This window comes from Heptranchias perlo, chromosome 24 (genome assembly GCF_035084215.1).
Source record: "Heptranchias perlo isolate sHepPer1 chromosome 24, sHepPer1.hap1, whole genome shotgun sequence".
Classification (NCBI taxonomy): domain Eukaryota; kingdom Metazoa; phylum Chordata; class Chondrichthyes; order Hexanchiformes; family Hexanchidae; genus Heptranchias; species Heptranchias perlo.
This window is the reverse complement of record NC_090348.1, coordinates 47,479,916-47,504,456: the sequence shown is the minus strand read 5'-3', so window position 1 is coordinate 47,504,456 and position 24,541 is coordinate 47,479,916. Positions and strand designations below refer to the sequence as shown.

Genomic DNA, 24,541 nt, shown 5'->3' with positions numbered 1-24,541 from the left:
TAAATATTCTACCTCCCAGTGCCTTCTATACTTCCTTCATAAATAGGTAAATGCTAATGTTAAAATAATGCTGAATGTAGGCTATAACGTTCTGAACAAAATTAATACAAATTATAATAGCTTTCATAGCTTGAGGACACGGATTGAATTAAAGCAGGCTTATCTACAATCTGTTCATTGGGCTAGAAAGTGAGTGTTTATAATAAGGATCAAAAATCCAAAACCTGAGAGAAGATTAAATTAATTTGTATCTTCCTTCTTTACTAAACATCTCTGCATCAGCACCTCACAGTGTGAAGGAGTGCTGCTAATATATATAGCATGTCGAAATTCTGCAATTCTGGTTCAGATCGGTCTTGAATGATGGTAGAGTCCTTCCAGGCATTCTTCCTTTAAGTTCTCCTTTTCTCTGCTTTTCTTGTTTTTTATGTTTTCTCTCAGACTTTCAACTGCCCCCAAGTGCTCACAGCACAACACGAAATAAACAAGCAATGCAACAAAATCAAGTGCAGGGTTTAACTTGTTACAGGAACCCAAGCCTAGAAATTAGATTGTGCCCGAATCGCATGCTGCATGCGCCCAATGATGCCGGTGGCAGGATCGCGGCAAATTGCTCCGCCAGCCTCATTAGAATAGTACCGCCGAGCTGCAGCCACCAGTTGCAGCCCCAGAGGCAGCTCACCGGTCAAGGGGGTGGGGGGGAAGCTAATTTGGCCAGCTAGGTCGCCATTCAGGGGTGATGTGAGGAAGCACTTCTTCACACAAAGGGAGTGGAAATCTGTAACACTCTGCTCCAAAAAGCTGATGAGGCTGGGGGTCAACTGAAAATTTCAAATTTGAGATTGATTGATTTTTGTTAGGCGGGGGTATTAAAGGGTATGGAACCAAGACGTGTAAATGAAGTTAAGATACAGATCAGCCAAGACCTAATTGAATGGCAGAACAGGCTCGTGGGGCATAATGGCCTACGCCTGCTCCTATGTTCCTATGCATTGCATATCTGAGCGAACTGATGGCAGCATGCTGCACTCAGCTGCAAACCAGTTTCACAAAGGGGCCTGAAACAGGTGTTAGGCCCCCGATTTGCATAAGTAATGGAGGCCTACTGAGCAGCCCAATACAATATGGCGGGCAGCACACTTCTGGCACAGGATAAGCCATATTGGATTTGATAGCCATAAAGGACCTGATTGGCTGTAAAGAGCCCCGAGGTTGCGAAAGGCGCAGCATAAATGCACATTCTTCCTTCCAAAGACACAACACGTTGTGTGTTTCAAACAAACCTGATCGATCTCAGACATACACAGAATATTCACATGCTGCCTACTGTATTGGACCCGTTGGCACCCATTTTATGCCTGTAAAATGGGCATAGCACGATTGAATTCTAAGTCCCAGTATTGGGACTATTTGACTGCGGGGAGCATAACAGATAAGCCAATCCTGATCTCACCCAATGCACACTTTGCAATTGGAAGTCCCTGGCTGATCTTCTGCTCTTGAACCAAGTATTAATGAGGCCTATTGCCACTAGCACTACTCAAACGCACTATTTGAAGACGAGCAGGTATTGTCCTGGTGCCCTGTCAACATTCCTCCCTAGGTCAACACCAACAGATTAACTGGCTATTCATTTCATTGCTGCTTGTGAGATTTCAACGTTCGCAAAATGGCTACCATGTTTACCTGCATTGTGAACCTCAAATTAATTTATTGTTTTTATAAAGGACGTTGAAATATTTCTGAGGTGCTGTACACAACAACTTGTATTTATATATTAAATTTAAATGTATATATTTAAATTATTTCTATATATAAAAAAATTATTTCTTTATTTATATTTATATACTTGGTCAAAGAGAAAGATTTTAAGGACCATCTGAAAGGAGGAGAGGTGGAGAGGCGGAAAGGTTTAGGGAGGGAATTTCAGAGCCTAGGGCTTAGACAGCTGAAGGCACGGCCGCCAGTGATGGGGCAAAGGAAATCGAGGATGCACAAGAGGTCAGAGTTGGAGGCGTGCAGAGTTCTTGGAGGGTTGTAGGTCTGGAGGAGCTTACAGGGATAAGGAAGGGCGAAGCCATGGAGGGATTTAAACATGAGGATGAGAATTTTAAAATCGAGGCTTTGCTGGACTGGGAGCCATTGTAGGTCTGATGTTGGGTGAACGGGACTTGGTGCGAGTTAGGATACAGGCAGCAGAGTTTTGGATTAGATCAAGTTTATGGAGGGTGGAAGATGGGAGGTCGGCTAGAAGAGCATTGGGATGGTCAAGTCTGCTGGTAACAAATGCAGGTTCTATCTTTACTAATGTCCCTCAAAGATCAGCAATCTCAGCAGAGACCAGGCATCACATCTGGGATCTTGCTGAGCTCACCTGCTGACCAGGTAAACTCTCGGTATATTTCCCAAGATTTAACCGACGTCTCGATGGATTTTCTTTGATTCTGACAATTGAATTGAAACTGTGACAAATAGCTTGGGCTTATGCATCGATTTCATTCTGCGAAAGTGGGATGAGACCCCAGGTCCACAGGCGTTAAGCAGCTCAGGAGATTTCCCCATTGCTCTTCCTCGCATTAAATTGGAGAGAGGCTGTGAATAATCCTGCTTGTGGATTATAAACTGCTCTTGAAAAGCTGGAGTGTGAGAACGAGGGGCTTATGTGCACAGAATTGTGTGTCGATAAAATGGGATTGACTCAGAAAGTGCAGAGAGAATGGAAATGCTTCAGCTCCTCATGACCCACTGCACACAGCAGATACTCAGCCTATCCAGCTTTGTTTTTGAGTTTTGAGCTGATCAAAGGGAAGAATGTTGGAAATCAAATACTATTCCATCTCAGGCATCCAGTGTCAACATCAAACACTGCCAGAACAGGTACAGCATGGGTTACGCGCAGAGTAAAGCTCCCTCAATACTGTCCCATCAAACATTCCCAGGGCACGTACAGCATGGGTTAGATACAGAGTAAAGATCCCTGCTTCAAAAATGTGCCTCATCCCATTTTTCCATTTCCTCTATCAGCCATCCTGTGTGCTTTCTAAGCGAGATTGACAATTTTGTCACAATTGTCCTTTAGCATCATAGAGCTTGCCAATACTGAATTTACATTGGGTCTTTACAGCCCAGAGATAGACCAATTGGGCTTCTAGCCTCGCCACCAAAGGAGGAAGGGTCATCTTATCAGTCTTGGATCGATTACAACTAATGGGTTGAATTTCCACAGGGGATTCTCCCCATCATTTGCTGTAACTTTGGCAGATCCGCTAAAACCCCCAGGAATTAAATAGAGTAGATCCCAGAGGTAAAATGCCGGTGTCTGATGCGCAGTTCATTTATAACTGCATTACACTACAAAAGCAACTGGTTGTTGTTTTCATACCTTCACACTCTTCCCTTGGAGAGTAGTGAAAAGTAGTGGAAGGATTCAACTCTCCTTCCATTGCCATGACCATCTTGATACCAGCCTATTGTGGGTGGGGGGGGGGGGGGTTAGTCCTATATGGCAGGAGGGCTTTATGGGCTCCCACAATCCATACGATATAGGGTGGAGGGCCAACCACACCCACCATATGTGAGAATCCCGCTGGATGTCAACCCAGAATTCAGAGACAGAGCTTTGGTCTCCACTCGGCGAGACTGTCTGGAGCTGGGTTCAAACCCTGCACCTTCTGACTTAGAGGAGGGAATGCTATCACTATATCAAAGGCTTGCTCTGGAAACAATAGGTGCATGACAGGTGTATATCAATACATGATGAAAAATTCCAATTCCAAGTAATAGCTGGCAATGTCCACATCTATAACAGTTGTCTCCTCTGCTTGACCAGGTTAGTTAGGGTTGGCAAGCATTTTGATCATGGGGCCGAATCACGTCCTCACCCGACATACATACATGGAAAGTGACCTGAAGTGGGAACATTAGCTGATTCTCCTCCTGACCCCATCTCTAGCCCAGGGGTACTGAGGGAGAAATAGGAGAAATGATTTTTCGTATCCAAAAAAAAACAAATGCAGTGCATGGTGGGGTATTGAAGGCTCCAGGATTGATCCTCAGCCTGTCTGGAGCTCCTTAGATCTTTATCCAATCCCCCAGTTTGTAACCATTTCTCTCTCACCCATGTCCTTCCCAACTTGCTTTGCCTCTCAGTCTCCAAACACATTGAATTCCAAATCCATGTCCTTGTTTACGAGTTCCCATATGGCCTTGTCCTACCTAACCTCTGCAACCTCCTTAGCCCTGCAATGTACCTGTGGCTAACCTCTGCTTATCTGATCTGGCCTCCTTTGCATTCAATCCTCCCTCCAAGGCTTCAATGGGGAGGGAGTTTGTGATGTAAAGGAGGCCAGAAGCCATTGTGACCCCACAATCTCAGACTCCCTCTCTGAAAACATCCCCCTCATTGCCTCTCCCCCCACCTTTGAAAGACTCCTCAAAGCCTGCCTCTTTGACGATACCTGTGGCCACTTCCTCTAACTCTTCTCTTCCAGCTCCAGGCACATGTTCACCTCTGTGGACTGCCATAGGATGTTTATGATGTTAAGAGTGAGATAGAAATTCAAGATGATATTCTCTTTCTTGTTTCTTCTTGATTTCTTTTCTCCTCCTCCTTTGTGGCTGAGTTCATCAGCTCTGCTTCTGGCCAGGGATTGGTGCCAGGTTGGGGGAACAGCATTGCTTGGAGACTATTGCAGTACCGCTCTCCTGAAGCTGGATTCAGCAACATTAAAACACCTCAGATTACCTGTTTGCTTCCAGTTTCTCTGAGTGATATTAAACATCTGTTATTATTCCTTCTCAGTTTTCTTTCCTATTTTGTCTTCTTTTCTAGGCGAATCTTAAGAAGTTCATGGAATACATCCAGTACTACCATGCTGAGAAGATCAGTAAAATGTTGGAGAAAGGATTGGACCCTAACTTCCATGATCCAGACACCGGAGGTGAGGCAGTTCCATCACCCCCATAGGGTTCTGGCCAAGTGCCAGCAATTTCTGTATTTATTTATTGGTTGAAAGAAAATGTAGCTGCAAACCTGAACAAGGAGATTAAAAGTGAGGGTTTCCGTGAGACAGAGCTTTCAGGAGTTAAAGATTTATACAGTATTAAACAATGATTTGTCTCTTTACCCAAACTTTAGATTTTGACTCTTCTTCTCGCATTTTTCTTCATTCTCTTCTCTTTATCTTTCTCTTCATTTTCTGCCTCTCTATCCTCTTCCTCTTTCAATATTCTCGTTGTTCTTTTCTCTACATCTTCTGCCTCCTTCTCTTTCCTTCTCCTATCCTCTTCACGCCATCATTCTCATCCTCTCTCTGTCATCTCTCCATCCTCTTCTGCTTCCTCTACTGTTCCTCATCTTCTTCATCCATTTCTCTCTATCCTCTTCATTCTCTTCTTTTATCTCTGTAAGGTATCATCATTGGCTCAGTGGTAACACTGTCACTTCTGAGTCAGAATGTTGTGGGTTCAAGCCCCACTCCAGACCCTAGAGCCCATAACCTCGGCTGATACTTCAGTGCAGTACTGAGGGAGTGTTGTACTGTCGGGGGTCTTTGGATAAAGCGATAAACAAAATGTCTGCCCTCTCAGGTGGATGTAAAAGATCCCATGGCACTATTCAAAGAGCATGGGAGTTCTCCCCGGTGTCTGAGCCAATATTTATCCCTCAACCAGTATCACTAAAATGGATTATCTGGTCATTATCTCATTGTTGTTTGTGGGACCTTGCTACGCGCAAATTGTCTGCTGTGTTTCCTACATTACAACAGTGACTACACTTCAAAAGTACTTCATTGGATGTGAAGTGTTTTGAGACGTTCTGAGGTTGTGAAGGCACTATATAAATGCATGGTAGTCTGTAGACATGAATTTATTATTTTTATTAGCTGACCCATCCTGCGTATGCTTGGGAGGGAGATGGTTAATGTCTCAACATTAACACCTGTGCCATCTTTTGGCATAAAGACACCGAAATATATATAATACAGAAGCACTTACAATGAACTAGTTGCTCAACTTCAGTTCAGTTTGTTTGTGAAGTTGAGCTCCATGAGGTTGACCGAGGAAGTGTCGCCTATTTGTTTAATTCCATCGAGAAATCTATGAAAATCTGTTTCATTCACAATCTTGCAGCTTATAAGACTCTAAGAAATATAGATTTAAAGAGGATATTTTAATCCCAATGGACTGATTCTATCTTCATGATCTCTAGTTGTTATACTTGAGATATTTCTCTAAGTTAAAGGTGCTATATAAATGCAAGTTGCTTTTGTAGGTATTTGTACTATCATTCATTTGTTGTTTCTTACTGCTTCTGTGTAACATTTTGTTTCTAAATAAATCTGGCTATTAGTTATAGCCTGAATGTAATGGTTTGGCAGTATGTTATTTATTGCCTCTTTGGAGTAGAGAATGTTATGGGCATCCCAAATAATCTCCAGTGTGTTCTATGGTGATTAAACAGTAATTGTTAGTCCTTTGGTCCCCACATGTCCCACTCATGGCATTCATAGGATGCAGGTTTTGGTTCAAAAAAGAGTCATGCTTATGGAAATTGCTCACTGCCATGTGCACAAGTTAAAAATGTTAGGAGAAAGCCTGAAATGTAACAATAAGAATCACAAGAAAGCATGGAACAGAAAAAGGACATACAGTCCATGACTACACCACCTATCTACATTTTACCCTATCATAGCGTCTACTGAACCATTTAATCTCATCCCGCAGCCCATGTACACTCTACCGTATCATAGACTCTTTCCACCCATTTAAACTCATCCCACAGCCCACGTACACTCTACCCATTCATAAGAGTCTACTGAGCCATTTAAACTCTTCTCACAGCCCATGTACACTCTACCCTATTGTAGAATCTACCTACCCACTTAATCTCCTGAGGGAAAGTTCTGAGAGGTTTATAGTTGTACCAGAGTTAAATTGAGGACTACTCCGGGCCATCAATTTAATGTTACACTCTACATTACTTACCTTAATGCATCGCCTTCTTTGACTTGATTTTGAAGAATATCTGTTATCAATCTAAATCACACGTTCCCTGTCACTTTTCTGTCAGAATGTCCACTGACGTTGGCTGCACAGCTGGAGAGCACATCTGAGATCATCAAGTTGCTGAAAAACGGGGGAGCTCATTTGGATTTCAGGACCCGGGACGGATTAACAGCTTTACACAAGGCTGTGCGATATCGGAACCATACTGCACTAATAGTGAGTACACAACTCCACACTGCACTGATAGTGACCACATGATTCCACACTGCAAGGTTAGTGAGCACATGATTATAAACTGCACTGACAGTGTGTACATAATTCCACACTAATGAGCACATGACTCTATACTGCAATACTGGTGAGTACATGATAGTGCACTAATAGTGAAGTACTCGATTCCACACCGCACTGAGTGCACAAGTTCACACTCCGTAATGCTAATGATGAGCGCAAGGTCCCAATATTGCTTCTCCCCTCCACACTTTGCTAGATCACTGCCGCTGAGGACCTGGGCATCAGGCTCAGAGCCTGACATCCAAGCCTGAAAATCCACTTAGAAGTGCAATAAAAAAAGAGTTACCTGTTAGCCTTTCTTCGCTGTGCTGCCTGGACCCTTCAACCCCTCCAATCCTGGGAGGAGATCCAGGTGCAATGCCCCCTCTTGCCTCATTGCCTATGGCAGGCGCAGGCCCTGCTCTAATGCATGGGGAGTCCTAAGGCAACGTAAAGGACGTAGAGACCCCAAATAATGGGAGAGTGTAGAGGGAGCTTTATTCTGTATCTAACCTGTGCTGTACCTGCCCTAGGAATGTTTGATGGGATAGCGTAGAGGGGGCTTTACACTGTATCAAACCCATGCTTTAGTGGGTTTACTAAAAGGAGAATTTATTGAATTGAATGCACATCACTGGGAGCTTGATGGACTGGAGTGGAATTGGGACATTGTTTTATAAATATCTGTTGAATTATATTCCATTTCCAGTATAGTGATGGGTTCACTGAAGCACAGTGACATGGTTAAGTGACTCTACTCATCAAGGGAGGACAGCCGGTGGGGGAAGGGGGGAGGGTGAACCATGAGTGGAGATGTGGATGAATTTGTTCCAGAAGAATTGACCCAATCAGCATACACTCACAACAGTAAACGGTCAATATTGTCGCATTTGTTAGTGCTGGTGGAAAAGTTTGCCATGGTATAAAATGGATTTTGAACAAAATTAGACAACAGAGGAAAATTTAGTGCAGCATTCGGGGACGCTACTAGGTGAGGAGAGGAATAAATCTTCCAGGATTCCTGCTCCTGATCACTATCCAGTGATCCCTGGGATAGAGAGAGTGGAAATCAACCAGGGTGCCTGCTTCTGATCACTGTCCAGTGACCTCAGGGTTAGAGAGAGGGGAAATCAGCCAGGGTTGCTGCTCCTGATTGCATCACCTGACCCCTGGGTTAGAGAGAGGGGAAATCAGCCAGCGTTCCTGCTCCTGATCACATCACCTGACCCCTGAGTAAGAAAGAGGAGAAATCAGCCAGCGTTCTTGCTTCTGATCGCTGCCCAGTGACCCCTGCTGGAAGGTTTGTGATTATCAGGTGAGAAACGTATCGAGGCTTGGCCGCGATGCTCTTCAGGACCAAATAGCCTGTCGACTTGTACTGTCTAGGCTCACAAGTAAAGAATGGCCCCCTAAGGACGATACCAAAGTGTGACCCGGACTGGTGAAACCATACGCTAAGATCTGTCTGACACTGCATTGTTCCTTCACTATTATTGAGGTTACATGTGTGTTATGTAAGTTTGGCTCAGTAGTAGCACTCTCATCTCTGAGTCAGAAGGTCATGGATTCAATCCCTTCTCCAGGACTTGAGGCCATAATCTAGGCTGACACTTCAGTCAGTCCTGAGGGAGTGCTGCACTGGTGGAGGTGCTGTCTTTCAGATGAGACGATGAACTCTCAAATGGAAGTAAAAGATCCCATGGCACTATCTGTACCTCAATTCCACTAACCTGCCTTTGCTCCATATCACTTGATACCCTTCCATAATAAAAATCTATTGATCTCAATCTTGAAACTTTCAATTGACCCAGGATCCACAGCCTTTTGGTGGAGAGAGTTCCAGATTTCCACTACCCTTTGTGTGAAAAAATAATTCCTGATTTCACTCCTGAATGGCCTGGTTCTAATTTTAAGACTGTGCCCCCTGGTTCTGGATTCAGAAGGAGGAAACTGTTTCTCAATATCTACTCTATCGAAATCCTGGGATCTTGTTGTGTGCAAATTGGCTGCCATGTTTATTACATTACAACAGTAACTACTCTGTGCGACTGTGTATCCTACAGTAACCACACTATGTGACTGTACATCCTACAGTAACTGTACTGTGTGACTGTAAATCCTATAGTAACCACTCTGTGTGACTGTACATCCTATAATAACCACTCGGTGTGACTGTATATCCTGCAATAGCAACTCTGTGTGACTGTACATCCTATAATAACCATCTTGTGCTTGTCTCTTGTATACAGACCTTGTTGGATTTGGGCGCTTCTCCGGATTACAAGGACAGCCGTGGGTTAACGCCTTTGTACCACAGTTCGATGGTGGGAGGAGACCCTTATTGCTGTGAACTGATTCTGCATGACCATGCCAACGTGGGCTGCATGGATGAGAATGGCTGGCAGGAGATCCATCAGGTAAAATTACCTACTGCCAAATGGCTGGCAGAAGACAGTATGTACCGACCATCTCATTTGAAGGGGGCGCCATTGTATGTACGGGTGGTGAGGTAATAGCTCGGAGTGGTAGAATACAGCCCGCCCATCCCCCCATGATTACTCACAGCAGGAGTCCTCTGACTCTGCTGGAGTTGGGGTGGGGGGGTGATGGGGATAGGGAGGGGACATTCATGATTTTTGTAAGTAAGAACTTACCTCCCTCTCCAGCTGAGCACGTCAGGCAGAGCGCTCCAGAAGGGACCTGACCTTACCCGTGTTTGTTGGTTCAAGTTATTACCAAAGCCCTAATGACCTCCAACACACCAGTGTTCCTTGGAGGGCTTTGCACCCAAAAACGGAGGGAGGTCTGGGCGGTCACTGCCTTCAGTCCAAACATAACAGCCAGAAGGCTTTAGGCCCCAATGACCTTCTTGAGGGGAGATGTGAGGAGGTTGTTAGCAGCTCCTTCTTAGACCTACCAATCTGAAGTTCTGGGCTCAACCTTCAAATCCCACATTCAGGAAGATGAGGCGGAGGTGTGTTGACGATACTTCAGATTCATTAGCATTCATCTTGAATGGCTGCATCCTTTCCAAGCTAAAGCATAAAGGAGGATGAGACTGACAAAGGGGGCAGAAACTTGGCATTGCAGGTCTCCGTTGCTTTTCCCTTTGCTTTGTCCCCACAAAATTTTCTGGGACGCAAAGCAGAGGAAAATTGACCCAATATCTCCATAGATTCTAGATCCCAGTGACATCTCACAACGGCTTCTTTGCCTGATTTTTATCGATTACAAGAAAAGGCTTTTAGCCTTTTTGACTTTTAGCCTCTTCACCACCACTAATGTCGTCTAGGGAAGGAAACCTGTCGTCCCGCTCGCTCATCACCCCTGTGCTCGCTGGCGTACAATGGCTCCCGGGCCGGGAACGCCTCGATTTTAAAATTCTCATCCTTGTTTTCAAATCCCTCCATGGCCTCTCCCCTCCCTATCTCTGTAACCTCCTCTAGCCCTACAACCCTCTGAGATCTCTGTGTTTCTCCAATTCTGACCGCTTGCGCATCCCCGATTTTAATCGCTACACCCATTGGCAGCCGTGCCTTCAGTTTTGGAGGCTCTAAGCTCTGGAATTACCCCCCTGAACTCCTCCGCCTCTCTACCTCTCTCTCCTCCTTTAAGATACTCCTTAAAACCTACCTCTTCGACCAAGTCATTTCCCTAATAGCTCCCTCTTTGGCTCGGTGTCAATTTTTGTCTGATAATCGCTCCTGTGAAGCGCCGTGGGGCACTTTACTATATTAAAAGCGCTATATAGATGCAAGTTGTTGTTGTTGTTGTTGTTGTTGTCCGTGCCTGGTTTGGCCTATATGTGACTCCAGTCCCACAGCAACATGATTGACTCTTAATTGCCCTCTGAAGTGGCCCAGCAAACCACTCAGTTTTTGAGGACAACTAAGGATGGGCAATGAATGACAGCTTTGCCTGCGACACCCACAGACTGAGAATGAATAATAACAAAGTATCAGTGTTGCGATGCCGCAGCTAACACCGTCTCTCATTCTGTCTCAGGCCTGTCGGTACGGACACGTGCAACATCTGGAACACCTGCTGTTTTACGGAGCAGACATGAGCACCCAGAATGCCTCAGGAAACACCGCTCTGCACATCTGTGCACTCTACAACCAGGTCAGTGGGAGGGAGAGGAAGGAGGTTGAGATGGGCAGGGGGAGAGGCTGAGTGGAGACATGGAGGGGGAGGTGATTGGAGACGGGCAGGGTGAGGGGGGGGTATGTGGCGGCATGTAGGTGGCGGGAGGTGAGTGGGGGCAGGAAGTGTGAGGGGGTTAGGGGGAGAGTGGAGGTGGGGCGGGGGCTGGAGGGTTGGTGGCCTCAGGCACCCAGGGAGATGTTGTGCAGTGGCACTTTTATATTGTAGGTGACAGCTTGTGACCGGAACCTGTGTCGACTGCTGCAAGGCCAGGAGCACGGAGTTATACTGCTGACAGCACACTGCTCTTTGGACAAATGTCCAAATTGGAAGAGATTTTGCTTCCACCAAAAAAAAACTTATAAAGATACTTTCTAGGGCACCCCTGAGTTTGTAAATGTAATCTCCTGTTGACACACACGGACAGAAGCTCTGGATTTTGATCTCTGGTTTGTGCTCCTGGGCTGGGAAGGGGAATAATCAGCCAGGATTCTCACCCAGAGATGCCTACTGAAAAGTGAATGTGTGGATGTCAGGTGGGACTAGGAATGCACTGGGGTGCAATGTCCTCACGATCAATTGGCCTTGCTGACACTAAGGCCCAGGAATCTCCTCCCAGTGTGGTGTTCCGGCAGGGTGCAACTCCTTGTAGGCAGGGAAGGGTTCCAGTCGATTCCCGCCGCCAAGAGGGTACTTGCTGCAACAATACCGGTAGAGGAGGCTGGGCAGTAGCGCCCCGAATATTGGAAACACTGTCCCACTGGATGCCTCAACAGAGACTAGGGTCTTCAGCAGGCAAGCACTTGAGGGCAGAACGGAGGGACAGGAGGCCGCACCAAGGCCCTCTCCTTCCATGAGACACCACTTCCTGGGGCCCATCAGCACCTTCCTCATGGCGGCTTGGGAAGCGGTGGTAACTTGGGCAGACGGGAGGGAAATCCGCTGAGGACCCAGGCCCTGCACTTCCCCCTCCCACAACTGCCATTTAAACATGATGATCCCAGCGGGAGGCAAGGGGATGAAAGTGCATCCCTCTCCACCGCTGCCTCAGGAGCGATCGTGGAGGAGAATCTGGGTTGGCACGTGGGCGCGATACTGCAGTGCCAGTGGAACTGTAGCTCAGCAAGGATCCACGCCTTTGGGGAAAGAGGCGGAGAATTTGGAGTATTTGTCAAGCTTTTAGGTGCTTCCCGTGACTCTGCGTTCATTGATAGCATCAACTGCCTTTTTTTAACTTTATTCAACATCAGTAATGCGCATAAATACTCAGAATTTACTGTTGGTGGACACGCTTGGGTTATATGCTTGTCAGGGTGAAACTGCATGTTTGGTGACACCAGACATGTACTGATGGTCATTCGTAATTTAGAAACTCATTTTCTATCCATCATTCATTCATCTGTGTCAAAACCTCCACTCTGGGCTGGACAGTTTGAAGGAGAGAGAAGAAATTTGCAGAATGTTTGTTTATGATTTCAGCGGCTGAAGTACAGAGCCAGAAAGTTCCGGGTTCGATCTGTGCTGTGGGCACTGATTCCAACGGGGAGGGTGGGAGTGTAGTGGTATGGGTATTACAACTGTCTTCAGTGCCCCTGGGTTAGGAAGGGGGAAAATTAGCCTGTGTGCCTGCTCCTTATGGCCAGGCAGTGACGACTACTGGAAAGCATGGGGACATCGAATCAGGACAGGATTGGACTGGGCTGCAGTGCCCTCCATAGTTGAATATCTCACTGGCACTCTTTATGCCAGCTCACACAGGGTGTCAACGCTGATGGAACCCGCGCCCCTGCATGAGTCAGCGGGCTGAAAACTGGGGTCAACGATGCAGAAATTGAAGAGAAAACTAGCGCCCAGCATCGTTTTGAGCTCCCAAACAGATTTTCATTTGTTCTTAATATCCAGGAGAGAGGCATTCGTATTCCTGCACTGATCTTCACTGTCAGTCAAGGACGCTGTTTGAGATAAGGGTGAGCATCAGGGAGTTATTGATTGAAATTGGTTGTGGAGTCCCAGGTGACAGGCTGTTCAGAGTGGCAGTCTGCTCTCTGATAGCATCTGACAGGCAGTCTCGAGCCCCAGTTTAGATAAGGCTGCTTCTTTGGTTCAATTCGAAATGGACCCTGTTGCCCTGTTTCACGCTGTGATTTTCTATGCTGATTGCTGAATCGCTGCAGTGATTATCAATATATACGTGACAGCCTCTAGAAAAATGAGATTGTCCTTGACTTGCAACTGATACAGAATCGCAAAGCACAATAGTTTAATAGAGAGCAGTTAAATTCTAACAGGACAAGAAGGCCTTTGTTAAAATTGTGTTTTTTTTTTAAACCTCTTATTCTCATTGCAACGTTCCTGACTCTATTTTATCAATTCTACGCTGGTCAGTGCTCCTTTAAAGTATCTTCTCTTATTCCTATTAAGCTCCAATTCCCCCGTCCTACACGCTCTTCCTCCTCCCTGTGTTAATATCTGTGAACTCTTCTCCAATTCATTCTTTCCCAGGATGTCCCAGCAGTTGTGGAACTCTTCAGCTCCCTCAGTCTCCCCTTCAAACTATGATTCACAGGGGCTTTTAAAATCCAACATTGTGTCACCTAAAGAATCACAGTGTCACCGAATCAATAATATTTAAATTTTAGCAGAGGATTTACACAAAGCACTTAACTGATAGTTCAGAGAGTGGAATTGAATGGCCAGTGAACCCCAGAGGGTGTCATTGCATGCCTCAGAAACAGAGAACTCTTTTTAAAATTTATTTCAGCTACTGTTTCTATCCCGTACCCTCACGGGTTCCTCCTTGTCTTCGAAAGGCATCAGAATAACATTACAGTGGACCTTTGAGGCTTTAATTTGCAAAAGAATTCATTGCAACAACAACTTGCATTTAGATAGCTCCTTTAACGTAGGAAAGCATCCCAAGACTGGCATTTATTGCCCATCCTTCGTGGTCCTCATACAACTGAGTGGCTTGCTAAGCCCTACAGAGGGCAGTTAAGAGTCAACTACATTGCTGTGGGATTGGAGTCACATATAGGCCAGACCAGGTAAGGACAACAAAAACAAGTTGCATTTATATAGCGTCTTTAAAATAGTGAAATGTCCCATGGCGATCTTGGTTATGGAGAGGATATGGGGTTGGAAGCTCAGCTCATGGTCAAATAGGACACCAAGGTTGTGAACAGTCTGGTTCAGCCTCAGACAATGAATGGAATCATAGAATCATGGAATGGTTACAGCACAGAAGGAGACCATATGGCCTGTCGAGCCCATGCTGGCTCTCTGCAAGAGCAATCCAGCCAGTCCCACTCCCCTGCCCTTTCCCTGTAGCCCTGCAATTTTTTTCCTTTCAAGTACCTATCCAATTCCCTTTTGAAAGCCATGATTGAATCTGCCTCCACCACAGGCAGTGCATTCCAGATCATAACCACTTGCTGCGTAAAAAAGCTTTTCCTCATATCACCTTTTGGTTCTTTGCCAATCACCTTAAATCTATGTCCTCTGGTTCTTGACCCTTCCACCAATGGGAAGAGTTTCTCTCTATCTACTCTGTCTAGACCACTCATGATTTTATACACCTCTATCAAATCTCCTCTCAACCTTCTCTGCTCTAAGGAGAACAATCCCAGCTTCTCCAGTCTATCCACGTAACTGAAGTCCCTCATACCTGGAACCACTTCAGTAAATCTTTTCTGCACCCACTTCAAGGCCTTTACATCCTTCCTAAAGTGTGGTGCTCAGAATTGAACACAATACTCCAGTTGTTGCCGAACCAGTGTTTTACAAATGTTCATCATAACCTCCTTGCTTTTGTACTCCATGCCTCTATTTACAAAACCCAGGATCCCGTATGCTTTTTTAACCACTTTCTCAACTTGCCCTGACATCTTCAACGACATGTGTACATATACTCCCAGGTCTCTCTGTTCCTGCACCCCCTTTAGAATTGTACCCTTTGGTTTAAATTGCCTCTACTCGTTCTTCCTACCAAAATGTATCACTTCACACTTCTCTGTGTTAAATTTCATCTGCCATGTGTCCGTCCATTCCATCAGCCTGTCTATATCCTCTTGAAGTCTATCACTATCCTTCTCACTGTTCACTACACTTCAAAGTTTTGTGTCATCTTCAAATTTGGAAATTGTGCCCTGTACACCCAAGTCCAAGTCATTAATATATATCATGGAGTGGGATGGAATCGGTGGCTATGGAATGGAGTTTGTGGCAGGGGCCAAAGACAATGGCTTTGGTGTTCCCAATATTTAATTGGAGGAAACTTCTGTTCATCCAATATTGGATGTCAGACAAACAACGTAGGGGGACAAATACAGTGGAGAGGTCGAGAGAGGTGGTGGTGAGGTAGTGCTGGGTGTTATCAGATGATGTCTGAGGGGCAGCATGTAGATGTAAAGGAGCTGGAGGGGACTTTCAATTATGTATTACCCACAGTTTGGAAAGGACTTTCAATGATGTGTTACCCACATTTTGGAGGGACTTTCAATGGAGTGATGAGTCCACAAGCAGGTTAGCTTTCCATTCAGAGTGGACTATGCACTGCATTCGTTCTTATTTCATCCTTTCAGTGGCTGTGTGACTTCACAAGGTCTCTTACTGTTTTTTTTTATTGGTTTTGCACTCATGGCCTACTAGTGAGTGATTGAGGCTTGTCATTTACAATGCTCCTGATGACAGTAATCAGGACCTTCACGGTTTTGGGTCTTGAACACTTTGGAGGTGCCGAACGTAATTTGGATACCAAAAACCAACAGCAAGATAAATTATCGTGCTAAATCCAGAATCTGCTAGTTTCTCCTAGAATAATGAGGTGCCAGAAGTAATTGGCTTCTTAAACTCCTTTTATTTAATCATTCTTTTAAACCAATACCAGGTGCAGCAGAATATAATTGGTGGCTTTTAGAAGAATATTAACTGGGAGCTCATTAATGTGCCATTAAAACCTGGCTGCTCAGCAGGGGTTTGGTTCTAGTGAAGATGAATCAGACTTTGTACAGGAGCCTTACAAGTCTTCTCAGTCAAAGACTGTCTAGTCAGTTAAAGTAACCTCAGAAAACTTGGAGTAAATATGTCATGAAAAATATACACATCAAAGCCCACGGAGAAGACGACAAATTATTGATGGAAGTTAATATTCTGGCCTGCTCTCCAGGATGAATAATTTAATTACTCAAGCTGTTAATAACATCAACTCTGACATGTTTCTATATGGGCTGGGAAGGTGCACACTGTTTCTCACCTGCTGCTCTGTCCCTCTCGCTACTTCTGTTCCTGTTTCCCTCTTCCCTTCAGTTGCACATCTATTGCTTTCATTTTGACGATACTGCAGGCAGTTCCCATGTCCAGGCCCCACGCTCCTGGTTTTACAGTTTGGAGTAGGGAGAGCATCTCCGAACGCACACCCGATTCTGCATGGAAACGCACAGAGCGACAAGGCAAAGGGCAGGCTACCACAGATTGCAGATTGAAGAGGGCTAACTTATCCCCACTAGTTGCTTAGTTGATCGTCCTTCAGTGGTTTGCATTGTAGAGCAGAGCTTTATAGAATCACAGAATCATAGAAAACTTATGACACAGAAGTAGGACATTCAGCCCATCATGTCTGCGCCGGCCGAAAATGAGCCACCCAGCCTAATCCCACTTTCCAGCACTTGGCCTGTAGCCCTGTAGGTTATGGCACTTCAAGTGCACATCCAAGTACTTTTTAAATGTGATGAGGATTTCTGCCTCTACCATCCTTTCAGGCAATGAGTTCCAGACCCCCCACCACCCCCTGGGTGAAAACATTTTTCCTCAGCACCCCTCTAATCCTTCTACAAATTACTTTAAATCTATGCCCTGGTTATTGACCTCTCTGCTAAGGAAAATAGGTCCTTCCTGTCCACTCTATCTAGGCTCCTCATTATTTTATACACCTCAATTAAATCTTCCCTCGGCCTCCTCTGTTCCAAAGAAAATAACCCCAGCCTATCCAATCTTTCCTCATAGCTAATATTCTTCAGTCCTGGCAACATCCTCGTAAATCTCCTCTGTACTCTCACTAGTGCAATTACATCCTTCCTGTAATGTGGTGACCAGAATTGTATGCAGTACTCAAACTGTGGCCTAACAAATGTATTAGACTAGCATATCCAAGTACTTTTTAAATGTGATGAGGGTTTCTGCTTCTACCACCCTTTATACTAGCATAACATCCCTGCTCTTATAGTCTATGCCTCGGCTAATAAAGGAAAGTATCCCGTATGCCTTCTTAACCACCTTATCTACCTGTCCTGCTACCTTCAGGGATCTGTGGACATGCGCTCCAAGGTCCCTCACTTCCTCTACACCTCTCAGTATCCTCCCATTTATTGTGTATTCCCTTGCCTTGTTTGCCCTCCCCAAATGTATTACCTCACACTTCTCTGGATTGAATTCCATTTGTCCCTTTTCTGCCCACCTGACCAGTCCATTGATATCTTCCTGTAGTCTACAGCTTTCCTCCTCACCATCAACCACATTTTTGCATCATCTGCAAACTTCTTAATCATGCCCCCGACATTTAAGTCCAAATCATTAATTTATACCACAAAAAGCAAAGGACCTAGTACTGAGCCCTGCGGAACCCCACTGGACACAGCCTTCCAGTCACAAAAACACCCGTCGACCATTACCCTTTGCGTCCTGCCACTGAGCGAATTTTGGATCCAACTTGCACTTTCCCTTGGATCCCATGGGCTTGTACTTTTTTGACCAGTCTGCCATGTGGCATCTTGTCAAAAGCCTTGCTAAAATCCATGTAGACGACATCAAACCCACTACACACTTTACCTTGTATCTAACCCGTGAGGTACCTGCCCTAGGAGTGTTTGATGAGACAGTATAGAGGAAGCTTTACTCTGTATCTAACCCGTGCTATATCTGCCCATCAAACACTCCCAGGCCAGGTACAGAGTAAAGCTTGCCTCATTCATTCTGAACTGTGCCCTTATTGCTTTCCATTTTACAAACCAGCCATTGCTTTGGATTCAGGATTGGGATTGACTGAGTGCCAGGTCAGGAGCAGATCTTATAACTTAAATCCTCTGGGCATCTGTATCCAGATTCTCAAACTCATCTCCACCTAGCACCTTTAGAGAGGAGACTTTCATCCCGTCAGTCTGGTCTGGATTAAAGTCCAGGTATCCTGAGGTGAAGAATAGTGAGCAGGCTCACTCCTGTACCCCGTCGCTTGAGCTCACATCTGATATTCTATTGTTAAGATGTCCGCACGTCACTCTATTACTAATTCCTGCCTACAGACCTCCTGTGACACAGATCGATCACCAGTCTGCTCTGTAAAGACGGGAAGCAGACTGCAGCGTGATGGATGAGACTGGAATCTTCCTTCATTAATTCTGTCCTGCGTAGTCAGCACTATCCTCCTTGGGTCTTTTGAGAAGATGTAGATTTATTTTCACCTCCAAGCTTCCTTTGGATACGGTGTTAAACCAAGGCCCAGTCTGGCTCTTCTGGTAGCTCCAATTGATGCGAAAGATCCGGTAGCATTATTTGATGAAGAGCAGAATGTCCTCACCTGCATTGCTTCCTTAACCAACCTCACTAATCACAGATGTGCTTTCTCCCCTTTGTCTGTTGAGGACACTGTCTCTTACTGGGGTCCGATCTCCGCACAAGTTAACCGCCCTCCGGTACCTCATCCAAAGTGTCCGCAGCCCAGGTCGCTGACTAGGAGTGAGCTCCCAGGCTGATTTTGTTCCCATGGAATCATAATCCCAACATGAGCCAGTGGATTCAGGAGAGGAAGGGCAGATCTGGGGACGGAGGGGTGGGGAATACTTTAGTATCAGTAGTATCAGTGAGAAAGGTGTATGGCGGACATTAACTTCATCCTCCTCATCCTTGATTTCCCTCTTTCCCTTCGCCCCGGCCTATCGCTGTCCTCCTCCTTGTTTGACATTAGATTTGGTATAGCAGCAAAAAGTTGGCAAAGCCAGCTTCAGACACCTGGTTCGTCCTCTCCAAGAAGTGCGATCCAGTCTGCTCAACACCACATAAATAAGGGCCATTCAGGCCCAAAAGGTGATGCAGAGGAATGTGACCATCCCTGGTGTTAGAGGATAGAGCTATGAACAACGACTGGATAAACCAGAACTCTTTCACTTGGAGGTGCGTGGGACATTTAACAGGACAGAGAGAGTGAACCCAGAACAATAGTGTTAGACACTATTGTCAGACCAGGTCAGCACGACAAGAAGGTACAGGGGCACGGTGGGATTAGGCCAGATGTCAAATACACAGGGTTACCAACAGCTGGAAAGAATCGGCAAGAAGGGTTGCTGGGGCCAGGAGATCAGACTAATTTAAGATGCATCTGGATGCAATAAGGGGGAGAAGGCAGGGCTGGAAGAATGAGTTCAAATGGGGCACAGGGACCTTCTTCATCTGAACCTGTCTTAAGGCGACATAACGACCCTTTCACTGTTCTGGGGAGGATGGGGGTCCCTATTCATTCAACAATCAGGTTTCTCAACCAGCAGGCACGTTTTAATAACAAAAATCCTTCAGATCATATTGCACTTCATTGTTGTCTCAGAACAGCTCTTAAAACTTGCATTAATGAGATTGCTTCCGATGTGACATGCATTGAGCTGCAACAGCTCGATGATGTGATTGAGGGATTTACATTTATAATCTACTTGTTTCAATATAATTCTAGTAAAATACATGGGAGAGGGGTGGAATCATATCAGAGAATGTGGAAAATGTACAGATACTTACACACACTCTCAAACACACACACAGTCACACACTTTTTTTCTCTCTCTCTCTCTCTCACACACACACATATATATAGATTCACACACACTCTCTCTCACTCACACGCACTCTCTCTCTGACACGCACACGCACACATACACACACACACACACCTGATGGATCCCACACACACTGAGCCCCTTCAGTTGCCAATGCCCACGTATAGTTCTTTAATAATGTGTGTCACAGGGTCACGTTATCGGTCAGGATGAAGACGTCCCTTCAGCCCATTTGATCTCTTCCTTCCACTCCACCAACCCAATCATCTCCCCATCACAGCCTCCGGCTATTTCTTAAATGAGTCCAGTTGCAGACCTCAACCACTCTCAAAGAGGCCAAAGGCAACCTCATTCCAGCTGGTGATCAGCCTCTGCAAAGAAACACTCCCTGACATCTTTTTGATTTAATTCATTCTCTGGATGTGGATCTGGATAGGCATTTATTGCCTATCCTAAGTTGCCCTGAGAAGGTGGCCACTTCAGAGAGCAGTTGTCAACCATGTTGAGTCGCATATAGGCCAGATTGGGTAAGGACGGCAGGTTTCTTTTCCTAAAGTACTTAGTGAACCAGTTGGGTTTTTACGACAAGCTAACAGCTTCATGGTCACTTTTACTGATACCAGCTTCTTATTTCCAGATTTTTTTAGACTGACTTCAAATTCTCAAACTCTTCCCTGAGCCTGTCTGCACTCCTCTCCTGCAGCACTGGGTATGTGACAGCATTATTCCTGCTTTACTATTCATGACCTTGAGGAGCCCTTGAGACACCTCCTCTCCCCCAGCTGAAACAAGGAAAGGGTCTTTTTATATTTAGCTCTAGTGGATGAATTGAAGAGTGAGAAAAGCTGCTGTCAGAATTAATACAGAGACAGGATGAGATTTAAAAACTGGCCCATTTGCCCTCTTACGCACACTTTCTCACAAACACACACGCACTCTCTCACAAACACACACGCACACTCTCTCACAAACACACATGCACACTCTCTCACACGCACACTCTCTCACAAACACACACGCACACTCTCTCACACGCACACTCTCTCTCACGCACACTCTCTCTCAAACACACACATGCACACACATACACACAGACTCACACTCTCTCTCAAAAACACATATGCGCACACATAGGAACAGGAGTAAGCCATTTAGCCCCTCGAGCCTGTTCCACCATTCAGTTAGATCATGGGTGATCTGTATCTTGATTCCTTCTACCCGCCTTGGTTCTGTACGCTTAATACCCTTGCCTAACAAAAATCTATCAATCTCAGTTTTGAAATTTTCAATTGACCCCCAGTCTCAACAGCTTTTTGGGGAGAGAGTTCCAGATTTCCACCACGCTTTGTGTGAATAAGTATTTCCTGACATCACCCCTGAATGGCCTATCTCTAATTTTAAGCTTATACCCCTTGTTCTGGACTTGCCCACCAGAGGAAATAGTTTCTCTTTAACTACCCTGTCAACTCCTTTAATCACACACACACTTTCTCTCACTAACACACACACACGTACACACAGTGGTCAAACAGATAGTAAACACCAAGGGGAGAATGAGCTGGGAGTGGGAGCAGACTCTTTCTAACTGGGAGATGCCAACATCATCTGCACCAGGCCTACTGCTTTGGAGCAGTCTCCAGCTGGAGAGAGATTCTTCTCTCTGAACTAGGCCCATCTCCTCCCTGGGCACAGAGTGCAAGTAGAGTGGCAGGGACAGGAAGGAGAGTCTTCCTGGGCTGACATACAATAAGGTTGCCAACCCTGGTTGGGCGTATTCCTGGAAATTTCATCACATGACGACCTCCCTTCAATCTCCCCACCCAGTCAAACAGCCTTTATTCCCATCTCCAATATTTTTAGAACTTTAATAAACAAAATTGTTCAAAGATTTAAGGTGACTGGCAAAAGAGCCAGAGACGACTACTATGAAAATGGGAAAAAAACATCAATTTTGTAAAGCCCCTATGATGTTTCTCCCAGGGTTTTTACAGCAGTGTCCAGGAGGCTAATCTTTAATTCTTGGAGACTCCAGGACAATCCTGGAGAGTTGACAACTCTACACACACATGCCCTCCATTCCTTTCAGTAACAAATAACGGTTTCCCAACGGTTTGGCTGCTTGTGTACACGTTTCAAATTGCTTTCTACATCCCTGCTTCTGTGGAGCTGCTTTTTATGGATTAGCAGTATATTCTTTTTATGCATTCTCATGATGTGGACATCACTGGTCATCCCTATCATTATTGCCCATCCCTGAGAAGGTGGTGGTGGATCTTCTTCTTGATACAGCTGAGGGACTTTCTCAGCCTCTTCAGAGGGCAGTTAAGAGTCAACCATGATGGTGTTGGATTGGAGTTACATATATGCCAGACTGGTAAGGATGACAGGTTTCCTTCCCTAAAGGACATTAGTGAACCAGTTGGGTTTTTACAACGATCTGACAGCTTCATCATCACTTCTACTGATAGCAGCTTTTTATTTCCAGATTTTTTAAACTGACTTCAAATTCTCAAACTGCCATGATGGGATGTGAACTCCAGTCCTGTGGATTATTAGTCCAGTAACATAACCACTATATCATGGGACCCATCTTCCCTAAACTTTCCCTCCCAGCCCTGAGCCTGTGCCCTCCTCTTCTGCAGCCGTGGAGTATATTCTCTGAATTATTAGTCCAGGCCCATGGATCACTAGTCCAGTAACATAACCATTACAATACCGGACCCCGTCTATAAAAGTGCCTCTTTGATCTTGCTGAGTCTTCAGGCAGTCCACTTTTTCCTCACAGGTTCACCTACATACATTTCGAAGAGTCTAATGGTTTCTTTTTCCATGATGGGTGAGATGTCACCTTAACTCATGAACCAATTTGTTAAAAAAATTCAGTCCAGGCAAGATTCTCTGCTTATGCCAGTGTTGTACCGTGATTCGTATATAATCTGAGGTGAGTTCGCACTCACCTTTGTATCTGACAGAAGTGGTTCTCTCACACAATGAAGCATGAACTCAGTCTAAAACTCTCATTACAATCAAATAGTGTGTGACAGAATCCCTGGCAGGTCAATAGTGTGCGATGGAATCAGTGACGGATCAATACTGTGTGATGGAATCAGTGACAGGTCAATAGTGTGCGATGGAATCAGTGACAGATAAATGTGTGCGATGGAAACGGTGACAGATCAATAGTGATTAATGGAATCAGTGACAACAATAGTGTGCGATGGTTGGATGGTTAATTGTATCATGTGATTTTTATCAATTAGTGTTAATTGTATTCAGGTGGAGTGTGTCAATTGGGGACTCTTGTATCCTTTTTAAATGAGAGCTTATCTAGGGTGTGGTGGGTGTGTAAGGGGAATCTCGAATAAAGGCTTGGAAGCAACTGAAGACCAGGCTCTAGTATTCTATCCTTCACCACCGAGCTATCTAATTTATAACATGATAGCAAAGAACGGTTGCCTAAAGGTGGAGGTTGGAAACTACGATTTTTTTGGGACATAAAAAAGAAAAACTTGAAAGCCTAGTGGCCATTTTGGAAAATGGAAGAAAGCAAGTTTCAATCGTCGAGGTACAATTTCCCTCCGATGTTCTCGGAGTTTGAACCGTATGACCAGAGAAAGAATGAGATTTGATATGTGGACACTGGTTACTACTCTACCAAAGAGAAAGCAAGGCATGGCCTTGGCGTTGTCCCTTCCTGAACGAAGTAAAATCAGAAGTAAGGTATTTTCTGAGATGAATGCAGATCTTTTGGATAATGATGAAGGTTTTATGTTTTTAATAGAACGTCTGCATCAAACCTACAAGAAAGATGACCTGTTAAGTGCCCATGAGGCCTGGTCAGCATTTGATAGATTTCGGAAAACGGACAGTCATTCAGTGGAGGAGTATATCATGGACTTTAACAAATTGTACAAAAGGTTGATAGAGTTCAAATTGGGAATCCCTGTATCGGTAATAGCGTTTAAATTAATAGATTGTGCTAAGGTGTCTCATATGGACAGGCAATTGGTCCTAACTGGTTTTCAGTTCTCGGAAAAGGAGACTCAAATGTCTGCTGCCTTAAAAAAAAATCCTGGGGAAACAGTCATTCCCTTCAGCCTTCATGGAACAAATGAGGCCTTCTGCTGTGACACAAAGAATAGAAGATTCGATGGTTACCAGTTTTCGAAATGTTCCAGATACTAAACGCAGGCGTCAGACTAGGTTTCAAAATTTTCAAGAGACTGGACGCAGGCATCAATATGACGGAAGGATTAAAGACAGCCAGATTGGTAATGGAAGCAGGTACAGCAAATCCAGTTATATCA

General features: G+C 45.0%; 1 protein-coding gene across 7 annotated transcripts in view; it reads left to right on the top strand.

Annotated features, from left to right (window-relative positions):
* shank3a (SH3 and multiple ankyrin repeat domains 3a) overlaps positions 1-24,541 on the top strand; it is a 777,353-nt gene that overhangs the window by 279,604 nt on the left and 473,208 nt on the right. For all 7 annotated transcript variants that reach the window (XR_010967116.1, XM_068005245.1, XM_068005243.1 and 4 more), the window contains 4 exons: positions 4,832-4,940; positions 7,073-7,224; positions 9,531-9,698; positions 11,287-11,403. Coding sequence is in view for 6 of the 7 variants with exons in the window: in XM_068005245.1 (XP_067861346.1) it covers positions 4,832-4,940; positions 7,073-7,224; positions 9,531-9,698; positions 11,287-11,403 (546 nt within the window). In the remaining variant the exon portion in view is untranslated. The remainder of the gene's footprint in view (positions 1-4,831; positions 4,941-7,072; positions 7,225-9,530; positions 9,699-11,286; positions 11,404-24,541) is intronic.